Consider the following 17,746-nt stretch of genomic DNA (forward strand, 5'->3'; position numbering starts at 1 on the left):
CTCAGAGCTAGGCCTAGATTCTTACACAGTGCATGCTGAGATTTAAGTGCTAGAAAAGGGCCCTTCAAAAATCCTAAACCTTGAGTGGGAAACTGTCTAGAGCCACCCAAGAGAAAACATAAAGAACAGAAATTCATCTCAACTTTTTCTCTTCAAGCTTATGGAGCTGCCATTGGCAACTCAGGAATGCAAAGGTCAAAATGCTCTCCTAAAGGTCACTTTCTTCAGCTGTTACTCTGAAGACCAGAGAAAGATTTTGGAGGAAATGCTAAAATAACAATTGTAGTATTACTCAAACAGTGCCCACACCTTTACTTTGCTGCGTTTCAAAAATAAATCTGTAAAATTTTTAACACTGTAAGAATCTTGAGCCTGTGATATGTGTCCTTTTCACACAGATGTGGGTCCCTTAAAAATTAAGGCATTATTCCACGTAGCTTCTGAATCCAGCTCAGATGAGAACTTTGCTCTCAGCAGCTCAGCATACAGGCAACTGTGTGTGTATGTACATACATACATATATATATATATATATGCATGAAAGTAGAACTTAAGAACCTAGTCAGTGTAAGCACTTCAAAGCTTACATGGGAGCAGAGGTGTAAGTATTTTAGGGTTGGATAAAGGGTTTAGTTTGTTGAATATCTTTTTTGAGGGTAAAAACTAAGGCTGCAGGATTAAAATCCATCTCTTTCCTACTTCAGTCATCTTTTTCTTCTCTAAATCTGCTCCCATTACAAAATTCCATAGGAAGAGTGGGATCCAGTTCTGAAGAATTTAGAAATCTGAGTTACATCACTGACAAAATACATTTTTACATAATAACAAGCCTCACCACCTCCTCAAAAAACACCAAAACAGAGAATCAGGATCAGTCCTGGTTGTCATTCAAGAGTTGAAGAAAAGAGAATACTTCTGTATATTTTCTTACCTGCAGGCTAGTAATAGTAAAATTTGCTATAAGTTGAATGACATCAGGGTAATCTTTCACCACTACTAGCTCTCCCAGTTGATAGTTTGTCTTTAGCCGAGCCAAAAACCGACAGAATTCATGGTAATTACCTGGATCAGATAAACCCTAAATTTGAAGAAGGAAATTTTTAAAAGTTAACAGCTTAATCTAATAGAAATGTTATGAGCATCGTTGCTAATTGGGTGACAATTTTAACTGCATAGGGTTTTTTTGCTTTGTTTTGAATAGAAAATCAAAGCAAACAGATGTGTGGCTGAAAGTGGGCTTGATAGATTCAGTAAAATAACAAAGACTGTAACTGGAAAAACAAATCCACAGCTGTTTTGGCATTTCAAATAAATAAAATTTAAAAAGATACCTGTGGATTTTCAAGTATTTGTTTCACTCCTTTGATGAGATTACCAAGATATTTGGCACGTTCTGGGTTGCTGAATAAAGATCTCCTTGTAGAAGCAAACTGAACTAAACAAGAAAGTGCCTGAAGAATAAAAAAAATACTGTAAGATTAAAAAAAAAAAATTAAACTTTCAAAATAAGCATCTCGATGTTCAGTGCAATCCAACCCACTGCTGTCTGTGGGACATTCTGTGGCTGAAGATTATTTTTGCAGCAATATCTATGTGATTACTGAACACAAACATGGCTCAGTTTGACTTCATCAAAATAACTGGGGGGTGTTTTCTATGTGGCTCAGTAGTGTTGAATTGGAGGAGGAAGGATCTGAATGCTTTCAGATTCAGAAATGAAAACCAGGGCTGAAGTTCAAAGAAAAGACATTGTGACCAGGCACTGAGCCAGAGGACTCATAACATACTAATGCATAGAGTAAAACAAGGTCTTTTGGATAAAGCATAGATGTAAAAAGACTATTTTCCGAAATTACTTGAGTGTAAATCACTGTATGTCACTTACTAACTGGGACAGCATTGGTGGAAGGGAATGATACAAATCAAAAAACAGGTCCAAGGTCTCTGGCTCCAGGAAGACTATGGAAAGAGATAAATTGGTTTTATCACTCTCTACAAACAGTAATTAAGTATCTTTATTTTACTAGAATCATCATCTTTTTAACAAAAACAATAAGAGTAAAACATCACTGTAGTTGGGAACAAACTACGAATAGATGCACTAATTAGCTCACTGTACAATATTAAACAAAGCATTATTCTTTTTTTATGCAGTTTAATCTATTTTATAGCTCATAAAACACGCTTCCCTTAAACTGCAAATGATGCAATACTTCGTCAGCTGCTTACAGAATGCTGTTCTGTAATATATGTACATAAACTAATTTCTTCAGGTTACTACAGTAGCACACTAAGACAAGACAGGTTCCACATACAAAGGATTAGTTTAGTCTATATTTAAAGAAAGGCAAGTTTTTAACAAAGCAGAAAATAATACTTGTAAACACCGAGTTACCTATTCACTGTGGAATCACATCAAATGAACTATAACCTTATCCTGTTTTATGAAGAGGTAACAACAGGGTACAAAAAGTTCACCAATAATTCATAATTAAGTAATCCCACAAATCAAAAAACATTTCAGACTTGTTCCATTTATAAGCATTATTTTATATGTAGATTAGTGTAAAATAAAATATCACATAACCAAGATTAATTTCCTTAGGCACTCTTTGTGTTTAACAACTAAAGGGGGATCCCTCCGTGACAATTTAATCTAAACTAAAATCTTGGGAAAACCTATCCCCTTCTCCTTCCTAGGGGGTCTTGGGAAATTATCGTCTCTTGCCCAAATTCAGCCTTCTGACAGTATTCCCCTGCTTGCCATATATTATTGCTTTCCATCCCTCACACTGCAATTAGAAGCTACTGTACATTAATGGAGAAGGAATGGAGTTATGCACAGAAACTGATGAAGAACAGTACCGCTGAAATCAGGAGGAACATCAAACACTACAGAGTGTCATGCTATACAGGTAAGCCAAATTTAAACCTCCTATCTCACCTACGGGAAACTATGTAGTTGCTTTAGCTAGATGTAACAGACTTCCAATCAGGCACATTAATTTGCCAAGAAGCAGGAGAAATTAGCCTACAAGGAGCTCCATGCTGCTAGTGCTAAACTGCGTCCATTACCCAAGGTAATTTCATTAAAGCAAGCGTGGACATATTTCTACCAGACCGCCATCTGCACTGCATAAGCCCCGCAAATCAAACCTCTAGAGTCTAAGAACCAAGATGCAACCCTTCTGCTGCCTTCATTAAGAAGCTCACACACAACAGCAAACAAGCGCACTAAAAAAAAAATTGTTTTCTCATCAGAAAGAAGGCAAGAGAAAACAGACATGCTATAAATGCTGTACCTCTTCAAGTTGTTCATATATGAGGATGAGAATAGTACTCAATGTCTAATTAGAATAATTTGATTTACTGTGAATATCTTTGTTTTAGACTACATTTATTATTTCTGCCTGTAAAGATAAAAATAGCAGAAGTATGACAGAAGTAGCAGAAGGGGTTTACCCTTTACTCACCAGCAAAATACTCTACTTCACACTAAAAAATATTTTATATTTGCACGTATTGTGACAGAAGAAGTTACACAATCCACCAGGTACAGACTTCAGACTTACTAACAGCTATGATCCATTCTTACTTGTTCTCCAGTTTGTTGGAATCTGTACAGTGCATAGGTCATCTGCAGATTCATCAGCTGAATTTCCAATGAAATCGAAATTAAGACAGTTTAGTACAAGCTTCAAAAGATGCATGGCCAGATTTTGCTGCCGTTGGTCCTGAAGGGTTAAAGGTTTTGCCAAGAGCTAAGGAGAAAAGAAATCCCATTAGGGCACCTGCACAGAACATGCTTTAAAAACAACTTTGAAACGGAAAATGTTTGGATATAAAAATGCAAAGTTCAGAGAAAGAGAATACATACTAAGAGAATAATAAATCCTTCAACAGTAAAAGGTAGTCTTCCCTTGAAGACAAGGAGAAAGTAATTATTACCACCTCAGAGACATCTTCCATATCAAGCTAAAACTCACAGAGTGATAAATAACTATTAAAAACCTGGTGAAATAATCCTTTTGCATAAAATACTTATAGGTAAAACTCCACATGTCACTGGATGATCCTGGATGTTAAAACAGTGCTAACATTCACTGCAAAAACTAAATTGTAAGGGTTCATGTTTCTCCTCTTTCAGTTGCTCCAGACCAGCATGGAATATACGTCATATATATCATATGGTTAAAAATTATCTCAACAACTGGGTATTTTTCAGTTTGATGTCCAAACTGCTAAACAGTAGGAGTTTCACAGTATGCATACTCAAAGACTGTTCCTTTGGTGCGTCTAGAAAAACCTGGCATTAAACAACAATGAGATGAAGAGGCTATAATCTGAATGTAGCTATTGACAACACCTGTAGAAATACAGCTATCAGTGTCTCTGCTGCTTTATAACCCCTGTAGTGTCAGAATAAACAGGTAGTTTGTAAGCAAAACAAACTGTTGGGATCTGGATGTCTATACTCAACATCCTGTGAATAAAAACACATTTTTATCTAACCCCTTCTGTAATTATAATAATTTAAATAACATTTTATCTTAAAGAAATTACTACCTCAAGATTACACATACAACATAATGGCACTGAAAGCAAACTTAAATTCATTAGCCACTGATGCAGTCGGTGAACGTTAAAAAGAAAACTGACATAATTTTGTCTAGAAAAGCAATAAAATAAATGCAAATGCAACAACTTTATCTAATTCATCTGTGCCTTACTCAGATTCAGTCACATCTCTCAAATTTATTAACAAAAAGGTTTTAAATTCTGATAAAATTATAATTAACTGTGTGTCATCAGGTGCCTCATTATCTTTATAGTAAATGTTGCACATTAGAATTGACATTAAATTATGAATTTGGCTTTGAAACCAACATTGAATTTCTGTATGTCTTCTATGAACATAACCTGTTTTGCCACCGATCCTCTTTGTAACTTTTAAACTCATAGAATTACTTTAGTGATTCCACATTTGTTAGTGGAGTATATTTTTCAGTGTATTATAGACACCGAAATACTTCTAAAACCAGCTTCCTATACTAAACTTGGCATTATAAAGATACCCACAATAATTTTCTTAAATTTTTGTCTGGAAATACATGCTCTAGGCAATCCTGCTTCAGCAGGGGAGTTGGACTAGATGATCTTTATGGTCCCTTCCAACTCTAAAAATTCAGTGAAATTCAGTGAAATCCGTGTGATATCACTCAGACAAACTTTTCAACGTATGAGAGACTAAAAAAGTACCAGCTGAACTTGAAGAAAGCTACGAAGTGGCTGCCACAGGATACAGGGTCTCACAAATACATTTATTGCTTTGATGTGTAATGGGGTTTACTATATCTAAGAAGATTCTTCCAAAAATACTGAGTTCTTATTTTAAGTTAGATATGATTGTTCCATTAATATGCAATTCCAACACTATTCTAAAATATCTTGTGTACATTAGCAGGGCATTCCCTCTTCAGAGGTGAGGGCTTAAACATTGTGCTCTATATAGTAAAAAAACCACACTGCCGGTCACCTGAGCACTGGTAGCAGACCACGTATCCTTTAAACATATTGCCAATGTGAGGTAAAACATGCCAGTTAGACTGAAAACATACCGTGAAAGAAATTTAAGCAAACAGAGTTTATCTCATTTTTTACCTCAGCCCTGAGAATTTTAGCTTTAGCCAAAAACTCATCGCTACCACTATCTACTGACCCACTGTGATGGCACCTGTGTTTGAATCCTTAGCTTAAACACCTACGTCCAAATTTCAACACCCAATTCATTGGGTTTTCAGAAAAACTGGATAAACCAGCACTCCCAAATCAGCCAAAGAACAGAAATTAGCCAACATTTGAAAAATAAGCTGCTCTCAAAAGCAAAGAGTTGCTTGAGCAACTAGAACAGTACCTCACAGTGCCCATCCCGCTACTATGGAAGGCCTTGATCAGCACAAAGTGGGAAGTGCATATTCCAGCTTTGATCTCGGTTCACTCTACCTGGCCCTGAGACACCAGCCCGCCGTTCTTCAGCACCTCCTGACAAGGCTCCTGAGAGGCTGCAGCCTGAACTACCCCAAAATGTTACAGAGAGGACAAGGGAACACCCTTGGCCACATTTGACTGCACTGTCATACCACAAGATAGAGAATTTGCCTTTCTGCTTGGTCGCCCCTAGTTTAATTAAATAATTCTTTTCGCAAATACTGAGATGGTAGGCCCAGCAAAACTGAGATAAAATTAAATTAAGAAAAACATCAAAAAAGAAGACCATCTCAGAATTTAGACAGTTCACCCTTTACAGCAAGATATAAAGAGAGAGAGATGGCACAGACAGAAAGACACAGAGAGAGAGAGAAAGAGCAAGAGAGACATTGAGGGGTGAAGACTAGAATTTTTGTCTTTGAACGTTTTTTTGGGCGTTTGGCCTTAATTAGGTGTCATGTAATCCATTTAAGCACAGAATTCATCAACTCAGAAAACATTAAGGACTCAAACTGGGACAATTATCATGTTAACAGTTTAGGTTCAGTTATAAAGGGCCTCACCTCCTTCAAAAGGGAGCACGCAAGCATCAGTATGTCCTTCAGAAAGGTGTCACGGAATGAGGTAGCTATTTTACGATGTTTTGCTGAAGGTCTTGAATAATCAACCTAAGAAAAGTTAGGACGGAATAAACAACGTTCCCTTCTTTACTAAAACTAGATGATAGGTATATCTGGCAGATTAATTATTTGATACTAGAAATTAGAATTATGGTCCAGCACTAAACATAGGTCTTGACAGTTTACTCAAGTGCCTCCTTTTTTTCCTTCAAGGTTGTCTCCTTCTCTGGATGGAAAAGTCTGAGGCACCTCCTTACGTTAAGATGTGGGCAAAAGTAAATCATTAGCAGAAATACAACTGAAAAAGTTGATCATTCACTTTGCCTTACTAGTTTTAGTGACCACCATGAGAGAAAGTTTACCCATAGCTGATATGGTGTGTCTGGTAGTAGTAGAGTCCCTGCACTATTTCTTGTCTCTCTCTATATTGGTGGGGAGAGGTAGGTGTGTTAATCCCTTCATGTCCAAGAAATGTTTCTCTGACCAATTTTACAAAGGGCAGAGACATTCAACCCACTGCTTTATCAGCAATACATATATCCCTTGCAGAAGGAAAGAAAAACCAAACATGCTTACTAGATTCATTTCCTGAGTCAGTTCTGAGAGAATCATTACTCCTATTATACAGTGGTCCACAGTGCCCTACAGAAAAAAAACAGATATGATTGCTCAAACATCACACCTAGCTTTCAATATTTTCCAACATTTGTAGAATCAAGAGGAATTTTTAGACTGAGATATCCTAAGTTGTTTAGAAGGCTTTCAACTAGACCTTCAAACTCCCTAATTAGCTCTGAAAAGAAAACAAACCCTCATCATAAATTTTAAGAATTGTGTGATAATAAAAACCCATCTCAAAATAGAGTCTAGGTAACCACAATCTAGAAAGTCACTATTACACATTTCTCAAAGGTCTGGTCAGTATTCTAGAACATGAAATTCAAACCATTAAAAAAATTAAACCATGGATGGATGACAGGGCACTCAGAGGAAAAAAAAACCCAAGTTTTGGAATGCTGCCTATCAGAAGTAGCTCATTCTCTTCCTTCCACAGTAGTATACAATGCACTGGTTTGAAGTGAATTATATATTCTCTCTCTGAGAACCTGTGTCTAAAAAAGTGAGGCAGTAGGTGTCAAATATTCATATCTGAGGGTACGATCTCATCATCAGTATTTCAGCTCCTTGGAATGTTTCGAAATTCAGATACAACGCAGAATTTTGCACTTAATTATTAAAATTTAGCTGTCTTCACTGAGCTACTACAAAGCATTTATAGAAAAATTAAATCTGCTTTTTTAAAACCAACTAAAATTAACTGCACTTAGGCCTTGCCATTGAGTCAGGGGAAGATCTCTACGCCTACTTTCACAGCTGCAATTCGCAGCCTCAGCTCCCCTGGTGTCCAAAAAGCAATGCCATCCTTGCCAAAATTTTCCTGAGATTTGTCACAACCACACTCATTATCTTCCCACCTCTGAAGATCACCCAAAGTTCAACTAATGAAGAATCTGGCTGCTTACCAAGAGGCCTAAATTTCCACTGTCATCTATGTTGTGTTATCACTTACACCAAAGCAAATCTAAAGTGAAAATTGCAGAGAACTCTCAGGCAAAAATTAGATTGTTGCCCAATCTGCATTCAGTAAGATTAAACATCTTGCACTGTAATTTGAACACGACTTTCTTTTATGTTTCAAATTCTTAAAATAGTCTGTATGAATGTTCCTTAGATCAGACAAACCTACAGAAATGGAAAATGCAACCTCCCCTTTTCCACAGGTGTGACAAGCTGTGTGGTGAATTATGAAGGGGCTGGGAACAGAACAGACCTCGCGGCTCAGCCCTTTCTCTGTATTAAATCACACATTCACACTGGATGAACTTCAATCTGCAACGCTAATGCCTACGTATCTGAAAGTACCATATGCTAATTATTAACATATTAGTATTGTTCAGGGATTATTTTTTCAATTTTTATATAAAATTTAATTCACAGCAGATCTATGGCTTAATTTTCTTTCCTACAGCAATTCTTAATTTAACTAAAGAAATCTCTTAAGAAGCTAAATTTTGTATTTAAATCTCTATTTTTAATGAACTACACACTGAAGAGTCACACTGCAATCATTTTAATAATAAATGCAAAATCCAATTACAGTACATTCATAAAAATAACTGCAAAATGGTGGAGAAGTACACTCGAGTTTGTTTTTAATAAACAGGATATTGCAGCTTATCTTTTATTAGACATTCCCAATGTAACTCCAAAAGTACATTAACTTAACTTGAACAGTATTATAAACAAAGTAAGACTGAAAAACAAATGAGAATCTCAGCGGCAAGAAACATAACAAACTGTAGCTTCCTATTTTCTTGCTGAATTGCTAGGACCAGCAACACATACATACATAATGGATCATTTCGGAAGTAAATCTCCAAATAGCTGAAGTTTTCTGATTATTTTTTCCTCTAAATAAGTACTAGGCTTTAGGTTCACACAGACACTCAGAAAGATTAATCTGAAATAAATTTTTAAGCAGCTTAGCTACCCCCCAGAAAACTTTTTAAGAACCTTCTTATACATGTTAAATGTATAAAATAACCAAGCCTGGCTAATAAGCCATGACATTGATGACTTTTCCAAACTTATTTCCCAGAAGATGCTGTACATCCTCTATCTTTAGCTCCTGTGTCTGACAGAAGTACCTGCTCTACATTTGACGTGCAAATCTGCATAGTGAGCAGTCCATCGTGAATGACTGCACTCTGACTTTAGGTAAAATTATTTCCAATTTTCAAACACTACGTACCAAGATCACCTCTCTATCCTGTAACTCATCTTCTTTCGTCCAATTACTGGAGAGGGAACATGAGTGATCTTTCCTCCCAAACCTCCCCATATCCCTACCTAGAATTGTGATATGTTAAATACATGCTAAAATAGGTAAAGTTATAAAAACACTTTAAATTTATTATCTATCTCCCTATATTGTACATATCTCCCTATATTGTACACCACAATGCTAGGAGAGACAGAATGTCTTGCCATTTATTCTTTCACTCCTCTTTACACATATGGAGAGAGAACATCATACATGCAGGTATCTAAGCTCCCATGCACACAAATATGAATCACCAATTTCCCATAAAGTGAAAAAGGAAAGGGGCAACCAAGAACCAGCACCATGTAACAAATACATACAGTGTCTTGCAATTTTGCATGCCATAGTTCTATCTTTGCACAAGCTTTCCTCAATAACTTCAGAAACAGGGATATCTAGTGAATTCTGCTAAATATTAAACTGCTGGTGAAGTCCCACTGCTTATACAGAAAAGCAACAGTGTAAGACGTAACAGCGAACATTCCAAAAAATAGTTCATAAAGGTTTTTCATCAACCCTCCATGACAGGCACTTGAAAAAATACATTTGAACCACTTCTAGAACTGAACAGTTGGGCACAATTTTAGCAGTCATTATTACAAGAATCACTATCAGATTAATGCTGTAAAACATCTGACAGTATTACTCTTCAGATGGTACAGTACCCGTGTTTCTAACCAGGTAACTGGAGATAACTCTATCAGAAATGTATCTCCACATCCGTTGAAAAAAATTAAGGCATTAAATAGAATGGATTGACAAGAGGGGCTTGAAAAAGCACTTGAAAAAGTGTTTTGGAAAAAGAAAACCAACAAAAGAACCACAACAGCATATGAATACTGTGAGGCATCAAAACCCACAGACTCACACAAGCATCAAACCCGCCCTGGTTCTTCACTGCAGGGCGATCTTCTGTTTTAAGCAATGCTCTTCACACTTTTTCCACTCAAGTGTATAACAACCAAGTGACATAACATGCCAATCACTAAAAATGAAGAGGTCCAAACAGAAAAAAAGATGTCAGAAGTGAGTGATTGTTTCCTACCTGCAAAAATTTTTTTACATCAGCAATAATGTCTCTGAAGATGAGCTGATCTTTTAGTATCTCAAACCATCCTAATTTTGTAATTTTTGCGATGACTTGAACGAGAGCTTGGATGACAAAAGGAGCCAGTTTGGGTTGAGATGCTACATAGTTCAGAATGTAATTTCCTGTAACGAAGCATTTTAAAATCAGCAACACATCTTCGACAAAGAAAATTAATTAAACGGCTCTTGTAGAAACTTAAGGCAAAGATTTTAAAATAAAACTATATTCTTATGGTTAGTACAATAACTCTAAGTTATGCTAAATCATTAAACACAGCTAAACATTTAGGAACACAAAGCACATGACATACACGATCAGTATTCTAGCACACATATGACAATAGTTTGTGAATTCAGAGAACACTGGTAGGTAAAACAGGGCAATTTTTGATTATGGTCCCATATATTGGGCACTATGTAACAGCAGCTCTCACAGCCAATTCAAAATACACAGAAGTTTCTTCAGATAAGAATCCCTGCTGAATGTTCTCTCAATTCAATCTAGAACACCCCTTTGGGTAATGCACATTGCAACTACAGAAATTCCTCTCTAACTGGAAGGAAATTAACCTGTTCCAAAAGATGCTGAAATGTATGAAATTAAACTCGATTAATTTTTACCTAAAAGAAGATTGAAATCTTTTGCCAGAAGCAGTGGATTCTCAGCCATGCATTTCAGAGCGCTACTATCCACAGAACTGATACAACAGTGCAGATTTTCTAAAAATCCAAATCAAATCATATGCTCCTTGTGCAAAGCCTTTCACCATTAAAGACATAATACATATTGCTTACTCTTTTAGGATATAGCAATGTCTTGAACATAGATGCTAAAAAGAAAGGAAAATTCTGTAGGATCTTAACCCTGCAAGTAAGAACCTGACCTGGCGTGACTTTTAGCTGATCGTGAGCAACACTACATGTGAGTGACTGGCAGGTATACTAGGAATATCTGCAACTGTCATCCTTTACAAACGTGAATTAAATCTCTTTCGTGTCTTGTGGGATAAATAGTCTATCTTGAAAACTTAGTATTTTTTAAAAATATGAAGTAATCTGAGCTACCATATTTATTTATTTTAATTTTGAAACTAGGAAATGTTATTTTTGAGCTAATTGCAGAGAAATGATGAAAGATCTCACAATCATCTTTACGTTCACTGTCTCACAGCAACTACCTCATGAATAACAGGCTTGGGAAATAGGGAGAACTAGAGAAAAACCAAACTATCCACTGAATTGTTACCGTGCTAAAGTTTTAGATCCAACCAATATAATGAAGTTTTAACCACAAACATTACTTACGAATGTCAATCCTTTGTTCGATAGGTAATGGAGATGCCCTGCTCACGAGTTTAGACAGGCAGGTTGCTGCTAGAAGCTGAGCATATGACGTCTACAAAAACACAACAAAAAAAATTATTCAAAAATAGGCTTATCAAAGTGACAACAAGTCAAAGTCTGATAAATAGTCAATAAATCAAATTGGTTATCAGGTTCTGGTTATGTTTGTTAAATGCACCAAAAATTTACAGAAGATGTATTTTAGTAATGTCTTTGTTCCATTATAAATAAACATAAATTACAAAACACTAATGAAATAGCGGAGACCTAAAAATATCATCCTTTTTTACGGAAACCATTCACCTAAAAGTAATTTCACTATTTAGTGGAGTTCTTCAGTTCTAAAACCTGTTTTTAAATCACTTGATAATTTAGAATCATGAGATGATTACCATGGTTCCAGCCCCCGATTAAAGATCTTTTCAAATGTGTTTCCTTTTCTTTCTCTCTCTCCTTGAATTATTTGAGAAACACATCAAGAATCATACTGGACTCAGCTTGGACTATATCAAGTCAGAATCAACCCCCCTATCTAGAGTTAACCATGAAATTAAACACCAAAAATTAAACTCAGTTATGCCAAGAGAATGGTTTAAACTAACAGACAACAGGTAAGCAGTTTAAGGATTTTTATTTAATACCTTTTTTTCATTGTAGCTTATATCTGGAAATAAGAACAAGGTGATGTTCAAACACCAGGTTATACCACGCTGTGTCCAGACACTGCTCTACAGAGGACATAACCCCCGATTACAGCCCTTATGAAAGTACTGCAACTGAAAGCTAAGATGCTTTCCCTTTTTGTCCACGACATCTCTAATGCAAGGTCACTTCTACAAAAGCCATCTCCAAATGAAAAAAAAATCTAGAATCATTTCTGAAACAGGATATGCACAAAAAAAATCATAGAACACCAGGTTGGAAGGAACTGCAAGGATCATCTGATCCAACCTTTCTTGGCAAAAAAAAAAAGGCATTTTGTCTTTATTGTACTGACATGGTAATGGCCCATGACTGAGAAACCTATGTGAGCTTCCATCAGCACGACTGCATTTCTGGTAAAACACCTTTCAGATACTTACCGTTCCTTGTTCTAACAGTAGCTGGCATTGGGTAAGACATTCTGGGCTATCAATAAGCTCCAAGAGTACCTTCTCAGCTTGCATTCGCTGGGCTAGATCAGTTCCTTCATATAGGTGGTTACATAGTACTTCTAGTTCTGCCAGACTCTGTTAGGAAAGAACACAACTGAAACTCCCATGAAGACTTTTCAACCAAGATTTCTTTAAGTGTTTCTAAATCTAGACACCATAGCCGTAACATGACCTGTTACCTATGCTAAGCTTTCCAGCTGATTCACATTTAAATAAGAGGCCTTCTGAGACAAGAAGCCAAACATAATTCTGAAAATTAAGTTGCCATTTCTTATTCTCTCAGCTACTAAAGTATTTTTTAATATGGCTCAATCCATCTGTTTTTCTGAGTCTTCAGATTTGAAGTCCACAGCTTTTCCAAAGAGAGATGAAAAGCAGAAAAGTGAACAGTTCTGAGCTATGCTACTTGGAAAACTTGTGGCAAATTTCATCTTAAAAGCTGCAATTACTCATCAAATTACTAAACCTGGAAAAAAATAGCACTGTCTATATCTGTTGATGCAAATATCAGTGAAAGATGGGTATATTCAGAAGCTATCATAGCAACAGAAGAGCTAAAATTCCTCTCCACCTAGAAGGTGAAAAAGTTCTCTTCAGTAAGAGGGTGTGGGTGTAACATCCCTCTCCTGTGAGAGGGATAGGGTTTATCTCTACTAGTCAATGTCTCACAGGAGAGATGAACCCTTTGAGCACGCTTTGGAATCATTACACAAACAGAAGTTTAGCATCCATCCCAAAGCCTGTTTAACTCTTGTCAAGAACTGGCCACCTCATTAGCAGGTACCCAGTAAATATTTCATGACTTGAGTGTGGCCTAGAAAGAGGAGGAAAAAGAGAAGCCCACAGTATTTGACCCAGGCTCGTTTAAAACTTAGTCAAAATCCTGTTCACCATCCCTTCCAAAAAGATGTTTTGTACTCGAAATAGAAGATTTGGTTCAGCACAATCTAGCATCACTTACACTGTAGCTCAAATGCCTTTCAAAAATCCAAGACAGTAATAGTGCCTTTGACAACCGAAGTACACGTGGTTTTGTCAAAGCATGTCATTTCTTAGAGACACACTTCTTATCTTAAAAAACAAACCATGGTTTTTTCCCATTTTTTCCCCCTTGTTGTTGTTGTGCAGATGGAGTTCCTGGCTTTGTTCAGCTTTTTTCTGAATTTTAGTAATAACGACATTTTAAGAGTCCCTGATTTGCAGCCAAAAAGTAGCCATAACTTGTTGCTTTGGAGAAATTTTAAGAAACAGCACATTCGCTTCTGGAATGAACAGATCCGACACCTCAGAGCTCAACAAAGACATCCTTTGTTTTCAGTCCCTATTACCCCCCACTATATTCAAAGAGAGTGGAGAAAAAATAAGGAATAAGTACCAATCCCAGTAACACAATTTTAAATGAAGCCAGATCCATGCCAAGTGAAAATTTAGACTCATAAAATGCAAGCACACACGTTAGAGAAAATATAATACAACACAAAACCCACACAATTGGGATAAAACATGGGAATAAGGACATCTAGCAAACATAGTCTTCAGACATAAATTACAATGCATCTTTCTGTAATGGAACAATTCAAATACAATCTGAGAAGCATGAACCAAATTATGCCATAGTCAGTAAAAGTTAAAGACCCTTCTATACTTGATCTGAAATTTGACTTTCAAGTCAGGCCAAACTCGGCAACAAGTTTGAGAAAGGGTTTTATCCCAGAATAAAACCGGGATATCAGCCCAATCACCAAGGTCTAAATCATCTGTATACTAATCGGCATTAAAATAGCAAATCATTTATAAGCTGGCTAAGTAATAACTTATACATAAAGAACTCATAGTGTATTTCAAGAACATATGCACTTTAATGGACAATGTTCATAAGTTACGGTTACAACAAAATTTAGAAATTTAGGCTAAGTATCAGAATTAACTTCTTGTTGACAAGTTAAAACATTTTATCTGAAGGACAACAAGGGAACCCCACTATGGATTTTTAAAGCAAGCCTGAACAAAAACTACATAATCATCTTCAAGAAGAGCTGGTTTATCAGCTAGTGAGACTGATGGCCTTCAGCACTTCGAAATGCTTTATCTGGACATGTTTAGTCTCAGGAGAACATTATGACAAGTTTCTTATTGGTAGGCTTGAGGTACGGCCAGAGATCGCTCAGAATTCTCAGACTGCCAGGTTAGATGTTCTCTGGGTTATATTTTATGTGTAGTACACCGAGGAAACGCGCTGCTTCTCCTTGATTCAGAGAGTGAAACCAACAAATACAACCTGAAATCAGCCAATACAACCATCTTGTATATGATGGCACCTCAGCTGAGCCACAGATATTATTTAACTTTATTAAGAATAAAATATTTGGAGAAACCAACGAGAAATCAAACACTAGCTCTCTAAAATGGATATACGTTTTCTTCAAGAAAACGGAAGACGGTCACAATCCCTTTTTATTGTGACACAAAACATGTGAAACCGATGCCTACAGAGACCTCCTTTACCCAAGTTCTTATCAATAGCTGAAAGGTGATTCCTAACAAAACAACAATAGTGTCAATGGAGAGGATCTAGCAGCGAGGAGCTGGCTGCTTGAAGTGAGTCAGGAATAGAAAAAGACCTGTAGAAGAAGTGACATTTTCGATCACAAAGAAGTGTAACTTTTTCCAAGAAACAGACTCACATCCTAATGAAAAAGGTTAGACACTGTGATTTTTTTTTTTTCTGCTTGTCACACTTTCATAATCATAGAATCATAGAATGGTCTGGGCCAGAAGGGACCTCCAAAGGTCATCTAGTCCGACCTCCCCGCAGTCAGCAGGGACACCCCCAACTAGACCAGGTTGCCCAGGGCCTCGTCGAGCTTCACCTTGAATATCTCCAGGGAAGGGGCCTCAACCACCTCCCTGGGCAATGATATTCAAGAGCAAGCTAAATAAAGCTCTGCAGATACTTGTGGTCCCACCTCCCCAGCTCTCAGAAGTCCCTGGCAGCACTCCTACTAGCCCACGGAAGAGCCAAGGGCCAGAAATGCTGGGGGCCCGGCTCGGCAGCAACCCACCGGGCAGGCAGCCAAGGAGCCAAGAGAACTGGCAGGAAACCAGGTAAGTTCACGCTTAAAGTTTTGCTGACACTGACAAATTCCCACAGACATTTGGATTTTAATCCAGCCTTTTTGGGCTGGAAACACTCTATTGAGAAGGTTCCACCAGCTCTACGGGAGAGCAACAGGATGGGCATCACTGCTGAAATGCCACCGGATGAGGTGATAACAAAAGGTATTTCAGTGGTTCTTGTTCGTAGCTCGCCTGGTGCCCATGTATTTAAATAAATGCCTAAAATGGCCACTGTCGAAGCTGCTGCCTCCACCCCAGGGGAACCCCAAGGGACACCACAGGGCGCTCAGCGGCTCCTGGGCCCCTTTCCCGCTTTCTCCCTCCATGTTCTGAGACACCATTTCAGCGGCCGACGTTCCCCTCAGACAACTCCCGGCTGTCTCAGGGCAGGGGCCGACCGGGGAGCCCACCAACGCCTTCGGGGAGAGGTGCCCACAGGCGAGCAGGTGCGGCTAACTCCCACAGGCCTGGAGTAGCCATGAACACAAGCGAACACAGAGGAACGCAATGGGAAGCGTGGAAAACCCACCCACGGCCGGCCAGCCCCGCAAGTACCCCGGCCCCCACGCCACCCACGCTGTGACACTGCGGCTCCAACTCCCACGGCGAGGCCAGCACCACCCGTGTACCCCCCTGCAGCCCCACACCGCCTCCCCGCCTCACCACAGCCCACTCGAGACCGCGACCTCGGTCCAGCGCTCCGACGAAGCCCGTTCGCTTCAACGCCGCCCGCTCTCGCCCCGGGCGAAGCTACGCATCCCGCGGTCCCCTGTCCCGCTCGGCCACCGCGGACGCAGCCGCCCCGCTCCCCCCCACCCGCGCACCTCAGGACCTCCCCGTCCTCTGCCGAGCTCCCGCCCCGCCGCCCCTCACCACAGCCCCACCGCCGCCCGTCGCGCCCCGACAGCCCGGCCACGTCCCAAGGGTCTCCGCCGCTCCGCCTGCCCGCCGCGCCGGCTGCACTGACCTGCAGGCGCCGCGCCATCTTCCCGAGCGGCGGCGGGAGCGGGCCGCGGGGAGGGGCGCCGAGCCCGGCCGGGGCGAGGGGCCGGCCGGCTGCCAGGGGCGGGCCTGGCCGCGCCGGGGGCGGCCGTTAGGGCGGAGCGAGGCGCGGGGCCGCCTCCCGCGGGCGGGGCGAGGAAGAGGCCCCGCCTGGGCCAGGGCGAGGGGCGCCGGGCGAGGGCGGCGCCATTTTGTGCGCACAGCGCCTCGTAGGGCGCCGTGGTCCTGTGGCGAGCGGCTGTTGGCAGGCTTTCCTTCCCCTCCTGGGGCCAGGAGCCAGGCAGAGGCATCGCTCCTGACTGAAAAGGGGCATGGTTTTAACTAGTTACCGCATTTAAGTGCTGCTGGAAATGTATATTTTGCTTTGGGCAATGCAGATTAAGGTACAATTTCCAAAGAATTTACTCTCCGATGGTGACAGCGCCAGCGAAGGGAAAGCTTTCCTCAGTGAACCTGGGAGCTTCAGGTCACACAGTCTGTGAGAGGTTGTAATAACATTCCCATTTTACAGCCAGCAATTCATAAGTTGCATGGCTGTGATTCAATAT

At 39.4% G+C, this 17,746-nt stretch overlaps 1 protein-coding gene across 1 annotated transcript in view; it reads right to left on the reverse strand.

The window, feature by feature from the left end:
* Positions 1-17,185, reverse strand: part of RANBP17 (RAN binding protein 17) — a 156,615-nt gene extending 139,430 nt beyond the window's left edge. The window contains exons 1-10 of the mRNA XM_074155522.1: positions 17,164-17,185; positions 13,008-13,154; positions 11,887-11,977; positions 10,538-10,704; positions 7,185-7,250; positions 6,552-6,656; positions 3,596-3,761; positions 1,886-1,959; positions 1,332-1,451; positions 932-1,078 (exon numbers count right to left, since the gene is read on the reverse strand). Coding sequence (XP_074011623.1) covers positions 932-1,078; positions 1,332-1,451; positions 1,886-1,959; positions 3,596-3,761; positions 6,552-6,656; positions 7,185-7,250; positions 10,538-10,704; positions 11,887-11,977; positions 13,008-13,154; positions 17,164-17,181 — 1,101 coding nt within the window. The 5' untranslated portion in view covers positions 17,182-17,185. The remainder of the gene's footprint in view (positions 1-931; positions 1,079-1,331; positions 1,452-1,885; positions 1,960-3,595; positions 3,762-6,551; positions 6,657-7,184; positions 7,251-10,537; positions 10,705-11,886; positions 11,978-13,007; positions 13,155-17,163) is intronic.
* Positions 17,186-17,746: the final 561 nt, after the last annotated feature.

This window comes from Numenius arquata, chromosome 11 (genome assembly GCF_964106895.1).
Source record: "Numenius arquata chromosome 11, bNumArq3.hap1.1, whole genome shotgun sequence".
NCBI lineage: Eukaryota > Metazoa > Chordata > Aves > Charadriiformes > Scolopacidae > Numenius > Numenius arquata.